General features: G+C 48.5%; 1 protein-coding gene across 2 annotated transcripts; it reads right to left on the bottom strand.

The window, feature by feature from the left end:
- Positions 1–1,466: 1,466 nt before the first annotated feature.
- On the bottom strand, positions 1,467–12,239 carry LOC125172295 (cytochrome P450 4A11-like). Of its 2 annotated transcripts, none has more exons than XM_047870117.1 (12): positions 12,030–12,239; positions 9,306–9,447; positions 8,452–8,496; positions 7,568–7,695; positions 6,292–6,416; positions 5,785–5,939; positions 5,243–5,349; positions 4,966–5,156; positions 4,736–4,869; positions 3,394–3,458; positions 3,169–3,245; positions 1,467–1,765 (listed from the first exon to the last, which is right to left on the bottom strand). In XM_047870117.1, exons 1-12 carry the CDS (start codon positions 12,222–12,224, stop codon positions 1,597–1,599), a joined length of 1,533 nt encoding a protein of 510 aa, XP_047726073.1. In that variant the 5' UTR covers positions 12,225–12,239; the 3' UTR covers positions 1,467–1,596. The 2 variants fall into 2 exon arrangements, with proteins under 2 accessions (XP_047726073.1, XP_047726072.1); XM_047870116.1 differs by having other exon boundaries at positions 5,785–5,842; positions 6,288–6,416; positions 12,030–12,224.
- Between the last annotated feature and the right edge of the window lie 4,727 nt (positions 12,240–16,966).

Genomic DNA, 16,966 nt, shown 5'->3' with positions numbered 1-16,966 from the left:
CAGCCAATGTTCTTGAGCTCACAGTCTAAAGGGTAAAAGCAGAGAACTAACATTATAGGAAAACACAATAAAGCCTGTACTGAAAGAGTGAAGTGTAGGCTGGGCCCTACGAGGGAAGGAGAAAACAAAACAGGAGAGTGGGAGCTTTAAGGGTGAATAGAAGTTCACCAGGTGGAGTGCTAGAGAAGGGGATGGGCGCTAAAGGCTCATGGAGAGCCTATGAAAGCATATCTGATGGGGACAACTTAATCTCTTACTTGTTCCTGCTTCTCTTCCCCAAAGTCAACTCTAGGCCCAAAATTCAGAAAAATAAAAACAAAATATCTTCATGAAGATTTCTTTAGAAGGCATCTTCCATGAGTCCCCCTTTCCTTCTGCCCTGTTCCTCACCCATCTCACCTGTAACTCCAAAGTCCTTCTCTTTTGCCCAACCTCGTGACAGGAGATTCATTACACAACCCACAGCACCGGAGTTCTTAGCTCTCTCTCCTAAATCTGGGCTCCTGTCCAAACCCAGGGAGAGATAACCACTTTACCCATTCCTCTCAACCTTGCCCCAGTTCTCTGTTTACTTACCATCTCTCTCTGATCCCGGCCCACTGAATTTGGACCCTACTCCTTCCCTTACTTGGCCCAGCACCAGCTTTGCACCTAGCATACCAGGAGCAGTTGTGGAGGGAGGTTGGAAGTGGGATACTTGGGGTGGAATTCTGGGCGTCACTCTGTCTTTCCTCCCCGAATCCTCGATTTCCTCGATATAGTTGGGTGCATATACTTGTAAATAGCTAACATTTAGTGAGTGCTTACCATGTTCTAGGCACTGAGAAAAGAACGTTATATATTTTAACGCACAACTACTCTAACACAGGTTTTTTTAATGTTTATTTACTTTTGAGAGAGAGAGAGAGAAAGAGAGAGACAGAGAGAGAGAGAGAGAGAGAGAGAGAAAGCCAAGTGGGAGAAAGGCAGAGAGAGTGGGAGACAGGATTGGAAGTGTGATCTGCTCTGACAGTAGAGAGCCCGATGTGGGCTTCAAATTCATGAAACATGAGATCATGACCTGAGCCAAAGTTGGATGCTTAACCAGCTGAGCAACCCAGGTGCCCCAACCCGAAACAGATTTTTTCAAATAAATCTCAAAATCTGAACGAGAACACCAAGGCACCCAGAGCTTAGTTGCCTTTCCAGCGTCAATATACTGGTAAGAGGGAGAGCCAGTGTTCAAAGCCAGACAGTCTGGCCAGTCCCTTAAGGGGCTAAGTTTGTGTCATTTGGGAAACCAGCAAGACAAAACAGTACAGGACAGACCAGCGCACAGGAAGAATAACGACAGGAGAGGCCAGACAGGCTGGAGGACAGGTGCGTAATCGAGAGTTACATGCCCAGTCAGGGCTACAGCCAAGTAGGAGGAGGGTAACAGAAAACTAGTAGGAGTCTTGGAAAAGGGTGAGACAGAGAAGGGCAGACAGTCTGATGGGAAAGAGGGGGAGATCATGGAGGTTGTGAGGGAGGCAGAAGACAGGGGACGGGAGACACAGACAGGAAGACAGGATGGCAGGCAGGAGGTTCTCGGGCTCATCCTTGTCTGCACAGATTTTAGAGGAGCTTCCTGAGATGCAGGTGGATCCCATTCTTGGACCTCAACACAATTCTTGGCCAGGGAACAGGGACCCTGGAAGGATCTGGCGCCAGCTCAAAGCGGAGCAGGGTCAGGGCCACCGCCACCTTCATCTCACTCATGGCAAACTGCTTCCCGATGCAGTTCCTGGGTCAGGGAGGGAAAAGGAAATGAGAAGTGGCCTCAATCCCCTTGCTGGGAACAGCACATGCAGGGCCCTCATGCATGGGCCCAGCCCCAATCCGTTTCCTTCCCGGACACACACACATCTCGACCCAAGCCTTGCTTCACACTCTGCCCCTGACCTTTGACAAAGCCGACAGTCTTCCAGGACTAACTCCTACTTCTACCTCTGCTGTCAGCAGGCCTAAGATCCTTTTACAAGAGGGTCACCTTCCTGAGCCGCACAGGCAAGTAATGTGATTTCTGGCAGTGTTGTCTGGCCCTCTTCTGTCTCCACTGGCAGCCACACATCTTCCACCAACATCTAAGAGGAAGGACTCATTCCCAGGGAGAAACCAAATCCTAGAGCCAATACCTGCAAACATAATCGGCTCTAAGCCCGTTCTGTGAAAGTGGATTCACTATTTGAAGAATTGATAGATTTATGTATTCAGAAAAAAACTTGTTTCTAGTAACTCTTGGAAAGTTTCCTGAAGTTACTATTTAGAGGACAATTTCAGCAGCATTGGAGGATTTCACAGCAGCCACTCTGGAGAACAGTCACCCAGCTCCATGGCCCCTTCAAGTCTGCTTTATGTTTTATACTCCAGGAAACTTTCAAATACCATGTGTCATGTATGAAACAGAGGCTTTTCTCTCAAAAGCAGTTTAATGTCTTCATTTGCATACACTTGCCCACTCAGCGTTGGACTGAGTGTAATGTTAATGTGTGTAGAGCCCAGACCATATATACTGATTTGACAACTGGGAAAATTGTCAAGTACATGACCATTACCATGTATTCAAGAATTCTTGTGGATAGATGCAAACATAACAGCCACACAGATTAGTCGAATACTTCATGGAACCCTTAATAGGCTACAGTAACCATCCCCACGTATGACTTAAATATTTGAGATATGCAAGGCAGCTGAGAATGGACACACAGGCAAAGAAGTCAGTGGTTCAGTGCGGGGACAGAATGGCGAGTTGAGTAGGAAAGGCTGGCTTGAGAATGTGCACAAAAGAAGTCTATTGATTCCATCCAGACTTTGAAATCAACAGCAGTTGAAAATTAACATGTGAGAAAATCTATTGCGCAAAGTCCTACTCATACAGTGAATCAAATACCAGAATGCAGTGAGCTTTGGATCAGCCACTGACACTGAATTGTAGCTACAGGTTAGGTATGAGCGATGGGTCAAAGTCTCCAGGTCATGTGGTGCTTACCAACTTTCTTTTGTAAATAGACAGGGATACACCTTTTTCCTAGCACAGAGACACGCAACGGCATATCTGTAGGCACCCATATTAACATAGGAAGTCACAAACATCAGGTGTATACCCAGAAAACAGCCCCCAATCCCATCTTGGTACAAGTAACTCACCTTGCTCCTCCTGAGAAGGGCAAGAAAGCATGGCTGTGTCGGGCAGAACCCGGTGCAAACCGTGAAGGGTCAAACTCCTGCAGAGGGAGCACCAGGACTAGGACAGGTGTGGTCAAGCCCCTCCTTCCTATCAACCAGCCACCAGATGGACCACCCAGAGATGGGACAGGAGGATGCATTGGTCTGGAGAGCTCATCCCAGCCCCTCCTCCCAAGGCCATCATACCTCTGGGTTTGGCCACACATTCGGGTTGTGGTGAAGGGCATAAATGGAGAGGGACACCTGGAATCCTGTGGGAGACAAGAGAGAAGACGGATCATATCCACGCCACGAGGAGTCATGTGCATGCACAAACAGCCTGGAAGCCACAGTGAAAGCCACTGCTCATCATTGTGAGTGGAATGACTGTGTTGCAAGAGAGATGGGGTGGACAAGGAAAGCACCCGTACACTCATTACGAGAGAACCATGCCTGGGCTGAGAAGTAGGAAAGAACAGGAGGCTTACTTTTTGGAACAACTCAAGTGACAGAAAACTCACATTTATCAAGTAGCACCCTTAGGCCCTTGGGTAATATGCATGAACTCATTCAGTCCTCACAACAACCCTCCGGTGAAGGCATTCATGTCCCCATTGTCCATATCAGGCACCTTGAGCCTCAGAGAAGCTAAGCAATTTTCCTATAACCACACAGCTAGGGTGTGGCAGGCCTGGAGTTCAGATCAGAGGTGAGCCAACGGTGGCTCCAACCATGACTGGGTTCTCAGATCTGGTCATCAGGTGCTCTCTGCCACCAATCTGAGGGCTCCCCACAGACTGGACTGTCAAAATAATGACAGATTATTGGATTCCCTGAAGTGCTTCAATTACTGACCTCACAGGGAAGGAAAAACAACTCTGTCTAGCCCAGTGGGATTGTCTCTCCAGCATTCAAATCTCTGGATATTAGAAGTTTATGCTAATTTTGAAGCCCCCTCCTGAAGCCAACACCTCCTTGTAGAGAATGCAATGCATTGAGTCACTATTATTTTAACTGGCCTGTATATAGTATTTTGCCTTTGTTCCAAAGGAGATATCTAAACATTGTGTAAAATCCTGAGGATATTCAAATAGATGTGTCTGGGAACAGAATTAGTCCACGAGTTCTGACTTGGAGCATGTAGTTTTGAATCAGAGAATGTCAGTGCCTTCAATGGGAGTGCTGTAGCATCACAAACCAATGGAATCTCACGTTAATAGCATGTTTTTCCTCGGTAAGAGTAGAAACTTAGGATTCTATGCATTTGAGATCTTAGAATTGAGATGCACCTTACAGGTTATTTGAGAGAATCAACAAAAATAGAAAATATTCTCCATAGATAGGAAGAGGAACTAACCTTTACGACACTTTGGCAGTTCTCTGGCTCTGTGTCAGGCATTTTCTCTCCTCATCCAAACCAGAGAGGAAGTGTCCATTTATTGATGAAAAATGAAGACCAGACATATTCAGAACTACCCTGGGACCTGCAAATTTCTGACCTCCCATGTGCTCCTGCAGAACTGGTGCACGAGTGTGCTGACCTTCATACCTTTGGGTAAGGAGCGTCCATCAGGGAAGGTGATGGGCTTGTTGAGGTCTCTGTTGATGCCCGGAACTGGTGGGTAGAGTCGCAGTGCTTCCTTGATGCACATGGTGGTGTAGGGCATCTGGTCTAGGTGGTCCCTGAAACAAAGCTATCCTGAAGGACAGGCAAGATGCTGGCAAGCAGGGAATTCTCCAGTTGGGTGGACTGGGCTCTCCTATCTCGTGAGCACTCACCAGGTGATGGAGGCACCATCCCCCAGCAGAGTCTGGATCTCCTGCCGGCACATTTGCTGATGCTCAGGTTGTGTGGCCAGGGCATAGAGGATCCAGGAGATGCCACTGGCTGTGGTGTCATGGCCCTCAAACATGAACGTGTCCACTTCGGCACGGAAGTCCTTGTCAGACAGGCTGCTGCCATCCTCCATCTGAGAAGGCATGGTGACACAGCAGGATTTGTCTCCCTCCTCCAAGCTTGTGGGCAAAGCCTCAGGCCTCCCCTGCTCACACTCACTCTGGCAAAGAGGAGGATGTCCAGGAAGTCCAAGTGCCTCTTGCTCCTGACCTTCTCCAGAGCTCCCTCCTCCTGCAGCTGAGCCTTCCTCAGCTTGATCACTCGGTCTGTCCAGGAACAGTGTTCCCAGGCAGAGCTGAGAGCTCTGGGTGCCCAGACACAGCCACCCACCTTAGCCCACCTGCTGCCTGTATCCTGGCCTGGGTGCCAGCTAGGTCAGGAGGAAAGTGGTAATGTCAGGGTGAGAGTTGGGGCACCATGTGCTTGTGTGTTGGGTCACCCCTCAACAGGACAGCCCAGGGAGGCTCTGCTTGAATGCTGCTGGCAGGGAGTCTCATTCAACCTTCACCCATGTGCTGACACATGTCAGCTCCTGCACAGCACTGGCATCTAACACCTGCACCAGGGGGGTACCCAGGGTAGGTGTGTCCCAGCCCCTGAAATGGCTCAAGGGGGGATAGGGCTCTGCTTGAGGGTTCAGTGCCTGTCCCTTTGAGATGTGTCCAGTGAAGGAGGGAGCCACCCAGGGGTCAGAGTCCAACCTGTGTGTTGATGGGCTAGCTGGCAGGCCCAGTGGTTCCAGCGGCCTTCAGGGGTCAGCTTGTAGATGATGTCATTCTGGTGGAAAGCGTTCCTCACTCGGGAAAAAAACAGGTTGCTCAGGTCTTGAATGGCCTGGATGTAGGACTGGGAGATCCTAAATGGGGAGGATGCAGAAGGGCCTTGATGGAAAGAGACTTCTGCCCTGAAGTGGATTTGGGGCTGTGAGGGTTCCTCAGTCAGTGGGTCAGGCAACTTGAGGCATTCGCACTTTCTGTCTTAATACCCTCAAGACCCTCAGCCCTTTGTGTGGGACATTGCAGCCAGGCTTTTCCATATGGCAGGGACCTGGGATCTGTGCCTAATGAAGGTGTGCGGTGGGCTGAATTTGACTGTGGTCTGGGACGCTCTGCAGAATGTGGCTGTCTGTGCTGGGAAACACCCCAACTGCTCTACTTACCTCTCAGCATGATAGGAGATAGGACCCAGAAACTGAGGATTTCACTGACCTGTCTGCTTGCTGGCTGCCCTGGTAGCTGAAGGCACACTTCATAATGGTGTCCAAGGTCATCAAGGAGACATGCTCAAAAATCTCCAGATATGAGTTCTGTCTGATGAGGTCCTCCCACTTGTCCTGTGTTGGAGGGACACATTAATCCTCTACTCCTCCAGAAGGCCCATGCGCTCTCTGTAGATATTCTGATGAGATGTCCTCACCTTCTAAAGGGGATGTGTTTTAACATTTTTTTAATGTTTATTCTTGAGACAGATAGAGACAGAGTGTGAACAGTGGAGGTGCAGAGAGAGAGGGAGACAGAATCAGAAGCTGGTCCAGGCTCCAAGCTGTCAGCACAAAGCCCGACATGGGGCTTGATCTCACAAAGTGTGAGATCATGACCTGAGCTGAAGTCAGACGTTTAACCGACTGAGCCTCGCAGATACCCCAGATGTGTTTTAACAATTTGGGAACATACAGCAAATATGCATTTGCAATGTGATGAGTTTTTTCTCAAAAACTTTTGTTACGTAAGTAATCACTATCTCCTACAAGTTAGGAGCAATTTATGGTGCTAAAAACCTGTAGCAGACCGGAAAACAATGTTTCCAAGGGGACAAAGGGTGAATCTTCTCTCTCTTGTGATTGATCTAGACACGAGAAAGAAAAGGTGAAGTCCCACATTAGGTAGCAAGTGTCAAGGCAAAAGAAAAGTAATGGGCCAGTACCAGGATTCCTAAGTAAAGGTATCAGGGACTGTTCAACAAATGTCAGCTCATCACAGTTAGTGAGACAGGGTCCTGCTCAGAAGTGATACTAGGGCATGATCCAGCCCTGGGTTTTGAGATCCGGTCTCCACTTCCCTTCATGAAGTGGTGAAAATCTATGCAGAAGCTTTTGCCCCAAGGCTAGTGCCCACCTCAGTGACATCCTGGGGTGTTCACCTGTAAATGAAGCTGCTACTGCCCAGGCCAGCCAGGGCCACTTGTCCTGTTGTCCAGGGGGATTGGCTGCTCTTCCTATCCAAGCGGAAGACATAAAGTGGGAGGAGAAGGGACCCTGGATCCACCATGACTGTCTCTTCTGTGGGCAATGAGCACAGAGTGGAGGCAAGCCTGGGTACTTTCTTTTCCCTCCCTCGTTGGGGTACCCGGTCTCATAGTAAGGTATAAGTGCATGATTTTTAGGGCGGTGCCTGATTGATGTCTCCAGGACACATCTGGCTGAGAGTGGGCTCTGTGAACTATGCTGTGGGTGTGAGTGTGCAGGTGAGCGTAGGGCGGACTTACCAGCATCACATGGACAGAGTCGGCCATGAGCCGCATGTAGGGCTTAAGGATGTCATAGTGGAAGGCTGGGGTCAGCATCCGCCGGTGCTGGAACCACCTCTGCCCATTCAACAGGAGCAAACCGTACCCTGGGCCACAATGGGGCTGTGTTGGAAGGGATCTCCCAAGAGTTGTCCAGGGTATTTGGGAGGAACCCAGAGTGTGAGATGAAGGGCATCCTGGGTGAGGCAGGGAAGGCCAGTGCATGTCGGGAAAGTAAATTTCCAAGAGCTGGTTCCCAGCAAGTGGTCATGACAGCTGAGAGATCAAGATGGAAACTGAGCGAGGTGCGAGTCTTAGAAGGACTTTGGTGAAAAGTGAGGTTGACATCATTTCTGAGGACTGTGAAGTGTTGTGGAAGAGGCTGAGCTGCAGGAGGGCTCTCCCCACCATTAGGAAGTGTTTCATCAGAAGGAGAGAATGGACATATGAGGAGTTTAAGATACAAAACAGATGAACATAAGGGAAGGGAAGCAAAAATAATATAAAAACAGGGAGGGGGACAAAAACCTAAGAGACTCTTAAATATGGAGAACAAACAGAGGGTTACTGGAGGGGTTGTGGGAGGAGGGATGGGCTAAATGGTAAGGGGCATTAAGGATTCTACTCCTGAAATCATTGTTGCACTATATGCTAACAAGCATAGATTTAAATTAAAAAATATATTAAATAAAAAGCCTTTAAAAAAGAAAGATAAAAAGAAGAGAATGGAGAGGATGGAGCTCCATTCAGCGATGAGGGTGTGACTGTGGTTCCGGTCACCTCTTGTTTAATCTGGGCCGAATGGATAGTTTTTGGCAAGCCTAACCAGAAGGTGGACTGTGGTCCTGATTCCATGTACTTACCTATCCAGGGAGCCAGGAATCTGGAGAAGTCATGATGCTTTGGGTCTGAAAAGTACAGGGGGCATTACAGGAAACTGGAGGGAACTGAGGAGGCAGCTGTGGTCCTGGCCGTTGGCCTCCATCCCTTCCTGAGGACTGTAAGCTGGTTGTTGGTTTCCATCCACTTCCCACTTGCCTCCCAACCATGAATCTTGTTTCTTTCCTGATAGTCACTGTAGGCTCATGATGGCAGACTCAGTGTCTATAGCATAGCCCCAACGAGGATTTTGAATCAGCAAGAAATATAACTGCTGTCCTCAGTGCCACTGAAAAGACAGTAGCTGGTGTGTATTTTTTAATGATGATCCAGGATTTCCATGACATAGCATGGGCAACAGATAGGGTTCCAAATCCCAGCCATCATGGATAGCAAATTGTCTTTAAGATCTGGGATCATATAAGTTTGGTGAAGGAAGGAAGGAACAAGGAAGGAAGGAAGGAAGGAAAAGAAAAGAGAAAAGAAAAGAAAAGAAAGAAAGGTAGAGGGAAGGAAGGGAAGGAAGGGAGAGAGAAGGAAGGCAAGAACAGAAATAAGGGAGACAAAGAAGAAAGAAAAGAAAAGAAAGACGAAGGAAAGAAAGAAAGAAGCAAAGAAAGAAAGAAAGAAAGAAAATGAAAAATGTAATCCCTCACAGCTGTTTAAGCATTCCATCTAAGTATCTATATTTGGCCTTATGCTGGCTTGTGGGCTAGAAGGATGGTTGCTGGAGGGTACTGAAGGCTGAGCCATGACTCTCTTCCTGAATTTCATAGTCCCCAAGGAATATCCCCAAGAGGGAAGAGCCATAGCAGAAGACACGCGGGGTAGTTCTCACCTGATCGCCCCAGGATCACCTTCATGTAGTCCGGGTCATAGACTATGAGGGTAACTTTGCTCCCCCACAGCCAGCGAGGACTGGCGCACGGGTATTTCTCTGCCCTTTTCTGAAGCTTTTGTAGCTCTTGGCCATCTTGGAACTGTAACCGAGGGAAAGACAAGTCAATAAAACCTTCCTCTGTAGGTGCACTGCTTAGAGTGGTGGTGGCAGGTAGGCTGGCCACAGGGTGATAGTTCTAGATATCCACAGTGCTTAAGAATTTGGAACTGTTTCTGATGAGACAGGTTCTGATCTAGATTCCACATTCAGTGAACTTATGTTCTAGTGTGGGGTGGAGTTGGGGAAGAGAATCAGGCCTTAGAGTCTGAAGTGTTCTTCAATTACTTAAGGGGCCTGCTCTGTGCTCCCAGGTCATGGCCATCATGGGCTACCCTTCTCCTTAGTTCCAGTGCAGTGACCATCCAGTGAGAACCTCTTACCACAAAGCTATGTTACTTTGTCCACCACGATGCCCTCAACCTGCACAGCAGGGGCCCTGGGTCCTGTTTCTGCCCAGTGTAATGCCTCTATGCTGATCACATGCTCCTCTCGTCTAGGGGACCCCAAGGAGCCAAATGGTGCCATGCCTGGCTATTCCCCTCTCTGGGCCATTCTGAGGGCCACTGATCTGTCAGCTGTCTGGACATACACTTGGGGCTGCGATCTGTCCCTGAGCAGGTCTGGCCAGGGCCAGGTGACAGTCTTGTAGAAGAGACATTGCCCACGGTGGCAGTGGCAGTTACTCTGTCGGTAAATACCCAATGTCCACTGGCCTTCAGCCTGCGACTACTCAATGCAGGCTATGCTCCACTAAAGCTGCAGCCACAAAAAATGTCCCCCAAGGGAGGCACAAGGAAGAAGGAGGACAGAAACTAAAGGGGCAGCACAGACAATGGTCAGGTGTTGTGGGCTCTGCTACTAGCAGTCAGGCTGAGACAGGGGAGGAAAGATGGGGCTGTTGACTCACCTCTTTCCCACCCTGCAGTTCCCCTTTCATAGTTCCTGGTGGATTTCACCCCTAGGTAGTGCAGCGAGTTTGTGGACCCACAGCATGCTTGTCCTTCGTAGGCATTACGTTATTTTCAATTTTTATCAATTATGCAGGTTAGAATGACTTGCTTGAGACTGTAATCATCAGCATCATCATCCCCACTTTACAGAGGAGGAAACAGAGGCATAGAGTATGTGGCAGAGCTAGGATAAAATCTACAGAGCTTGGCTCAGAGACCACATGCTTCCCTGTCCCCATTGTGATTTGTCACCTTGCCTGAAGGTTAGCTTTAACTCACCTCAGGTGGCATTCTAACTCCTGACTTAGCCAATAACAGAGGAATTGAATAAAGGAAGGTTTCAGATAGAATTATAAAAACAAGAAATATTTGGCTACAATATCTGATAGGTCAGCAGGCGATGAGAGATGATTGGGCACCGGGAGTAATATTCGTTATGTAGCAGAACCTGTCTGCTTACAGAGTCTACATACAGTCAGTTAATGGGAAAGTCACTGGAGGAAGTTTTTTAGTTCCTTATGTCAAATCCCAGCTCGGGAAGGTGACAACTGCATCTAACAAAAGGTCCCAATTTCTCCAACTGGACAAATAATCTAGAAGTCATTGGTGCAACAATGTGCAGGAAGGATCTGGGCTCTGGCTGTCTCCCTGTGGCTGACATGAAGTTTCCATCTCTGGCGCTACTCGGTTGAAATCGCTCTGCCTCCTTCTCTGAGAAAAGACCGGTCTCTGCTCTCTACAACACCCCACCTCCTAGGCTTGTTCAATCCACACCCCACTAGTGAGCCCCTCTCCAAGTGCCCCCCTTCCTGTAACCCTCCCTCGGGGACCAGTGCTGACAGAACTGGCTGGGTAGGTGCTGTCTCCCACCCAGTCACCCCAAGCTGCTCCTTCCTCTGTCACTGCACAACCTGAGTCAAGCATTCCTTGGGGTCAGCTCTGAGCTGGCCACCGGGGTACTGGAAGGAGGTGACATCCTCAGCCCATGGATTACATGGTGCCGGGTTTGGGGAATGAGAGCTGATGTGGAAACAGATTCTGTTAATGGTGGAGCTCAGTGTGAATGCTCTTTACCTGCCCCATCCTGGGAACCTTCTCCTGTGTGCCAGTGACTTGTCAGGGTTGTAGCACTGACACCACTAGTCTGGAACATCCACAGTCTCAGGCACCCAACCTGGTTGTTCCCTACACCTGACGTGATCCCCAGTCCAGCAGTTGACCCTGTTTTCCTGTAATCTGACACCTTCTGGGATTCCTGTCTATGGTCTGCATAGGTTGGGAAACCACTAATATCTGACTTCCAGGCATCTCAGGGCCAGGCTGAGAGGATGGGGTTGAGTGGCTGGGCAGGGAAACATCAGGAAGCCAGTTCTGAGAGAAGAGGCAGGGCTGCTCAGCCTGGAGGGGAAGACTCTGGAAGGAGCAGCCATTGTCCTCAAAGAGCAAAGCTGCACCACAGCCTGCAGATCTGCCTAAAGAAAGAGGGCACCAGCACAGGCTTCCTTGGAGGGGCTGAGCTCCAAGGCTGGCATGGGGCACCGAGGTCTGAGAGGTAAGCTAGACCCATGTGCTGTCACACAAGAAGCCTGTGGGATGCATCTGCTGACCAGGAGGATACTCTGAGAAGCCAGGCCCACTCTGTCCCCCCATACCCCAACCAGCCCCTTCCTACCTCCTGAATGTGCCCAAAGAGCCAGTGGGAAGGAGGCGACGGGAAGTGCTGGACCGCTTTGAGCAGCCACTGCCTGCGCAGGTAGAGCTGTGCGGCCTTGAGCAACAGCAGAGTGAAGCCTATCAAGGAGGCCACTTGCAGGAGCCTAGAGACACCATCCAGGGGTCTGGTGAAGCTCAGCACAGAGACACTCATGGTGCAGGGACAGCTGGATCTGTTGACTATTCCTGAATGTGGCTGACCTCCCCTGAGCACCGCAGCCTTGTCAGTCCAAGGAAGATTGCCCTGCCCACAGAGAGAGATGGCAAATGGAGGGGGCAGAGGTTAGACTGGGCCTCCAGAGTTCATTAACTGAGAGGATCCACCTTGGGAACCAGTGGGAGGAAAGCTTTCCCAGCAGACAGCAACAGTGACTGGCAAACTCCCACTTGGCCTTCTCCCTATTATTCATTCAATATTTCAGGAGCACCCCTAAGTGCCAGGTGTACTGAGTGCCACAGCACAGATGCCTGCAAACAGACATGAGCCCTGACAGCAAGAAGACCGCAGTCCAGTTACCGAGTTCAGAACGTGTGGTTGGTTGGCTTATTCTCCCTTATCAGAGAGCAGAAGTCTTATAGGGAGCTAGTGTGATGTGGCCACAGGAGCACTGCCATTGAGAGTGCCAGCTGGGATTAGAATCAGGGGTTCTCCCGACCACCTGCTTCAGCTGCCTCAGCATTGTTCCCCATGCTTGTCACTGTCCACCCACCAGTTGTGCCTGGAGCGGACTGTGCTGGCAGACAGAGCACCGGCCCTAGACTCAGATCCCCAGCCCCAGAGCATGCTCATGACATAGGAGGCCAGCAATGTAGACTACTTGAACCTCGGTTTCTCCTTCTGGAAGGTGGGGTAATCGTCCCTTTCCCAAATTACCCCCAAGTTCCTTCCTCCAAAGTCCTCCTTTCTCGACTTCATGACAGAAGATTCATCACACAACCCTTGGACCAGAGTTCTTTCCTGCTTCCCCTAAATCCTGGGCTCCTGTCCAAACCTTAGGGGACATAATCACATTATCCATTCCCCTCATCTTAATATGGTTACCTTCCATCCCTCTGTGGCCCCTGGTCAGAGACTTTGGAGCCAGACAATTTCCCTTACTTGGCCCAGCACCAGCTTTGCAACTAGCATACCAGGAGCAGTTGTGGAGAGAGCCTGGAAGTAGGACAGCCTGGGTGCAATTCTGGGGGTCACTCTGTCTTTGCCTCCCAGAGTCCTCAGTTTCCTCTATACGGTGAGCACATGATGCTTGGTGTAGCTAACATTTAGTGAGCACTTACTATGTTCTAGGCACTGAGAAAGAAACCTTAGAGGTTTTCTCCACAACAACCCTACGGAATAGACTTTTTAACAAAAATCCCCAAGTCGAAGTGAGAAAACCATGGCATAAAGAGCTTAGTTGTCTGTCCAGAGTCACCCTCCTGGTAAGAGGGAGAGCCGGCATTCAGTCCAGGAAGTCCTGCCCCAGAGACTTTGCTGTGAACCATTTGTTGAAAACCAGGCTCCAGCCCGCAGGGGGCAACGCCCAAACGCTGCAGGGGACGTTTCATGCTTGCTTTGTTTGAGCCAGTGTTTCCTGGGAGCAGCAGTGTGTTTCGGGTATCAATCCCACATTTTGGCATAAATGCAAGCCTCACTATGCAGGGCTGTTTTTGTGAGCAAGTGTAGGGCACACCATGTCCGTAGATGTAGCAGTCATTGAAGACGATGCTCACAGAGAATTTTCACGATGTGAGTAAAGCTGATGATAAACTGGTCAAAAGAACATAGAGCTCTCTGTAGAGAGTTTAAGTCTTACTAAGTTGTGCTGGCATTGTCAACATTATTAAAGAGTCAATATCTGTCCCGTTCATTTGCGATCCAGACACCACAAGCAAGGGTTCTTTGAAGGTTGTAATGGGGCAACCCATGTCTTATGCTTTCTATCGCGTGGGACTGAGGGCTGTGCCTGCTGAGGATACCCAGGGAATACTGATGTGACGAACGAATGAAGCTGGAAATCAGGATAACACTGCACCAGTTAGATCACTGTCTTGAAGAGACTGGGTTTAGTGATGGTTGCCACATTTTAAAGGGAAATGAGTATTTCCTGGCTCTGTGAATAGGCCGCAGAAAGGCAGGTGAATGGGTGCAGTCATTCCCCAAGGCGGAAGCTTGAAGTGATTACTCAAGTGATTACTCATAATACCAGGCACTTGCTGTTTCTGGGGCTGATGGATATTCCTAAATATTGGCTTGCTTTTCCCATCTAAGAGAAGGCTTGAAGCCATCATTTATTTATTTATTTTTGGCTGGGGCATTATGCAGCACCCCTTTCTACCTAGAATGAGATCTAGGGTGATTCTGAGAATGTGAGCGCTCCTTACCCGGTACCATGCATGGTGCTGGCATGGGTAAGCTTCCAAAATATGTCCTCAATATTGGCATAGTGGTTTCCAAAGCACAATCACAACTACTGCTCAATTTATCAATACTAAATTACAGACAAGTAAACTAAGGCCCAGGGAGCTGGTTGACTGTCTCAAGGTCACAAAGCAAGTAAGTGTCAAACTTAGAACAATGACCATAAATGTCGAACTCTAGTTTTGCTAATACCCGAGTGTCACTTATTTTGTGTAATAGTTACATTTGTTGACATGATGCCAATGTTTTCATATATTATCTACCTACATTTTTAAAGCACCCTATCTTAGAACAGATACCAGCCTCTGGATGATCTCTCCAAACTTATCTCAGACGACTGTCCTACCAAGCGGCAGCTTCTGGAAGACACCACACTTCTTCCTGCCCCAGAGCATGTGTGCTTGCTGTTGGTTCTACCGGAATGCTCCTCTCTTACCCTTCACACTGCCAGCACCTTGTCATCCTTCGAGTTTCACTTTGAATGCCCTCTCCAACAAGAGGCCATCCTGGATCTCCCTAAGTAGACTCTCCCTGTTAGTCTCTCTCATAGCACTGTATTTGTTTCCTGTTTTAGATGGACTGCTCTCTGTATTCATTCTACTTACTTGCTTGGTTGAATATTATCAGTCTTCCCCAAGAATGAAAGGGCAGGACCATGTCCATCCCATCACATGGAGTATCTTGACAGTGCCTTGCACATAGCAGGTCCTCAATGAAAATGTGTCAAATGACATAAGGAACAGAACTGAGCTGACTTCTGCATTGCACAGCAAGCTGGTTTTATCTTTCTTATGAAAAACTTTAATGCTGAACTAAATTTCTTTCTGGGAGTAGTATAGATAGAAGGTTGATGACAGGCAGCATTTGCAAGCAGATTGGCCAGTTTGGGGCTGTTGAGCTAACCCAGGAACAGTAAGAGAGAGGGTGCCTTGGGCTTACAGTGGTGGCTCTGGGACTGGAGAGCAGGTGAGCTCAAAGATATTAAGACTGTGACTGCCTAGGAGGGGCTAGAAGAGGAGTGAAGGACAGAACCTGGACAAAGGTGTAACCTGAGCCCACCCATTCTCCTCAGCCTGCCCACCCTGGCTCGAACAGTTCCTTGGCTTCCTGAACATCTATGAGCCTGACTTCCCTAAAGGTTTGTAGACCTGAGGGGGTTAGTGTTCTCAGGAGAGGGTGAGTTTCCAGAGAACAAAGGGCTCAGGTTCCAGGTGGGGAGGAGTCCTGGGACCTGCATCTCACTTTTAGGAACTGAGGTCCTATTTATCCACATGTCCTGTTTATCCACAAATAAATATCTAGGAATCTCCCAGTCTGTGCTTGACCTGATCATCTTTCTCCTACAGATCCCATGATCACAGATGTGTTTAATTTCTTCTTCCACTGGATTGAGGAGTGGGCACCTGCCTTCCCTGCCTTTCTCCTCCAAGACCTTTGGTGCTGGGTGACCATGGTTCTTCTCTATGCATCCTTCCTGTCCTGTCACCACTCACTCAGGCATCCCACCAACTGGACAACGTGGCCCTCTAGTGCCCTTTCTTACTTAAGCTGCTCCTTAGGAAGACAGAAGAGAATATAAACAAGCTACTGTCTGTCCAAAAAATGGGCTCAGACACATTATACCTCTGGGTCTGTTGTTTTCTTTCTAGACAGGCATCTACTCAGCCAGTTTTTGTTTTTCCGGTGTAACTCTGACTAATACAAATTTTCATAGCAAGAATGGTTCTAGAGGAACAGAATCTTAACGAGTTTTCTGAATAGGTTCTAGATTTCATGAATGTGTTCTCTATTAGGATTCATTGGAAAGGCACTGATGACCCTATTGCCAATGGTAAAGAGGTCACTGGTAGCCCCAAGCCTGAGGTTGCAAAATGCAAAACATCACCATTAGATACTGCTAATCAAATACTTGCAAAAGGCAAGGTTTGGTGACCATGTATTTGGTGCTAAAAAGCATTTTAGTTGTCCATGGTATCCTGGAGAAAGTGTAAAAGAATAATGTGGAGGATTGAAAAGAAATACATGAACTGAATGCTTCTATGTTGGCATTCAAGATCATTGTGCCCTATAGCCACATTGCCCTTTGCCAGGGCTCAGATTTCGGAGAACTAAACCCAGAGCATCATCCTGTCTGTGCCTGAATTATAACCAAACTGAATCCCTATCTTGTAGGTGTCAAGTTACAGTGAGAATATTGAGCAACAAGAGCTTGAAAATTGGAATGGGGACATGTAGGTTATCCTCATGAGGTTGGAGACATCAAACCCCTATATTCTACTGAATCTTCTTTCAGTTGGAGAATATGTCCTTTCCAGTTATGTATTGCAGAAGCAGAGAAATAACCTCAGGATAAGTTAGGGTATACAGCACCAGCTAAGAGGCAATAACTTTCAGGGTGAAGGATGGCTCTCCAACCGGCTGGATATGCTATAAACCAACTTCCAATATATGGTGCTGGTTCTTCCATAGTCAGGGTTCACCATCCAGGACTCAAG

The sequence above is a fragment of the Prionailurus viverrinus genome, chromosome C1 (assembly GCF_022837055.1).
Source record: "Prionailurus viverrinus isolate Anna chromosome C1, UM_Priviv_1.0, whole genome shotgun sequence".
NCBI lineage: Eukaryota > Metazoa > Chordata > Mammalia > Carnivora > Felidae > Prionailurus > Prionailurus viverrinus.
This window is presented reverse-complemented; position numbering and strand designations above follow the sequence as displayed.

Excerpts from the sequence above, each read along its gene's own strand:
- LOC125172295 (XM_047870117.1), bottom strand. The coding sequence starts at position 12,224 with ATGAGTGTCTCTGTGCTGAGCTTCACCAGACCCCTGGATGGTGTCTCT. Across the intron at positions 8,497-9,305 it reads GGTGATCCTGGGGCGATCAG|ACCCAAAGCATCATGACTTC; the intron begins GTGAGAACTACC and ends TGTACTTTTCAG. Across the intron at positions 5,350-5,784 it reads GCTAGCCCATCAACACACAG|ACCGAGTGATCAAGCTGAGG; the intron begins GTTGGACTCTGA and ends GTTCCTGGACAG.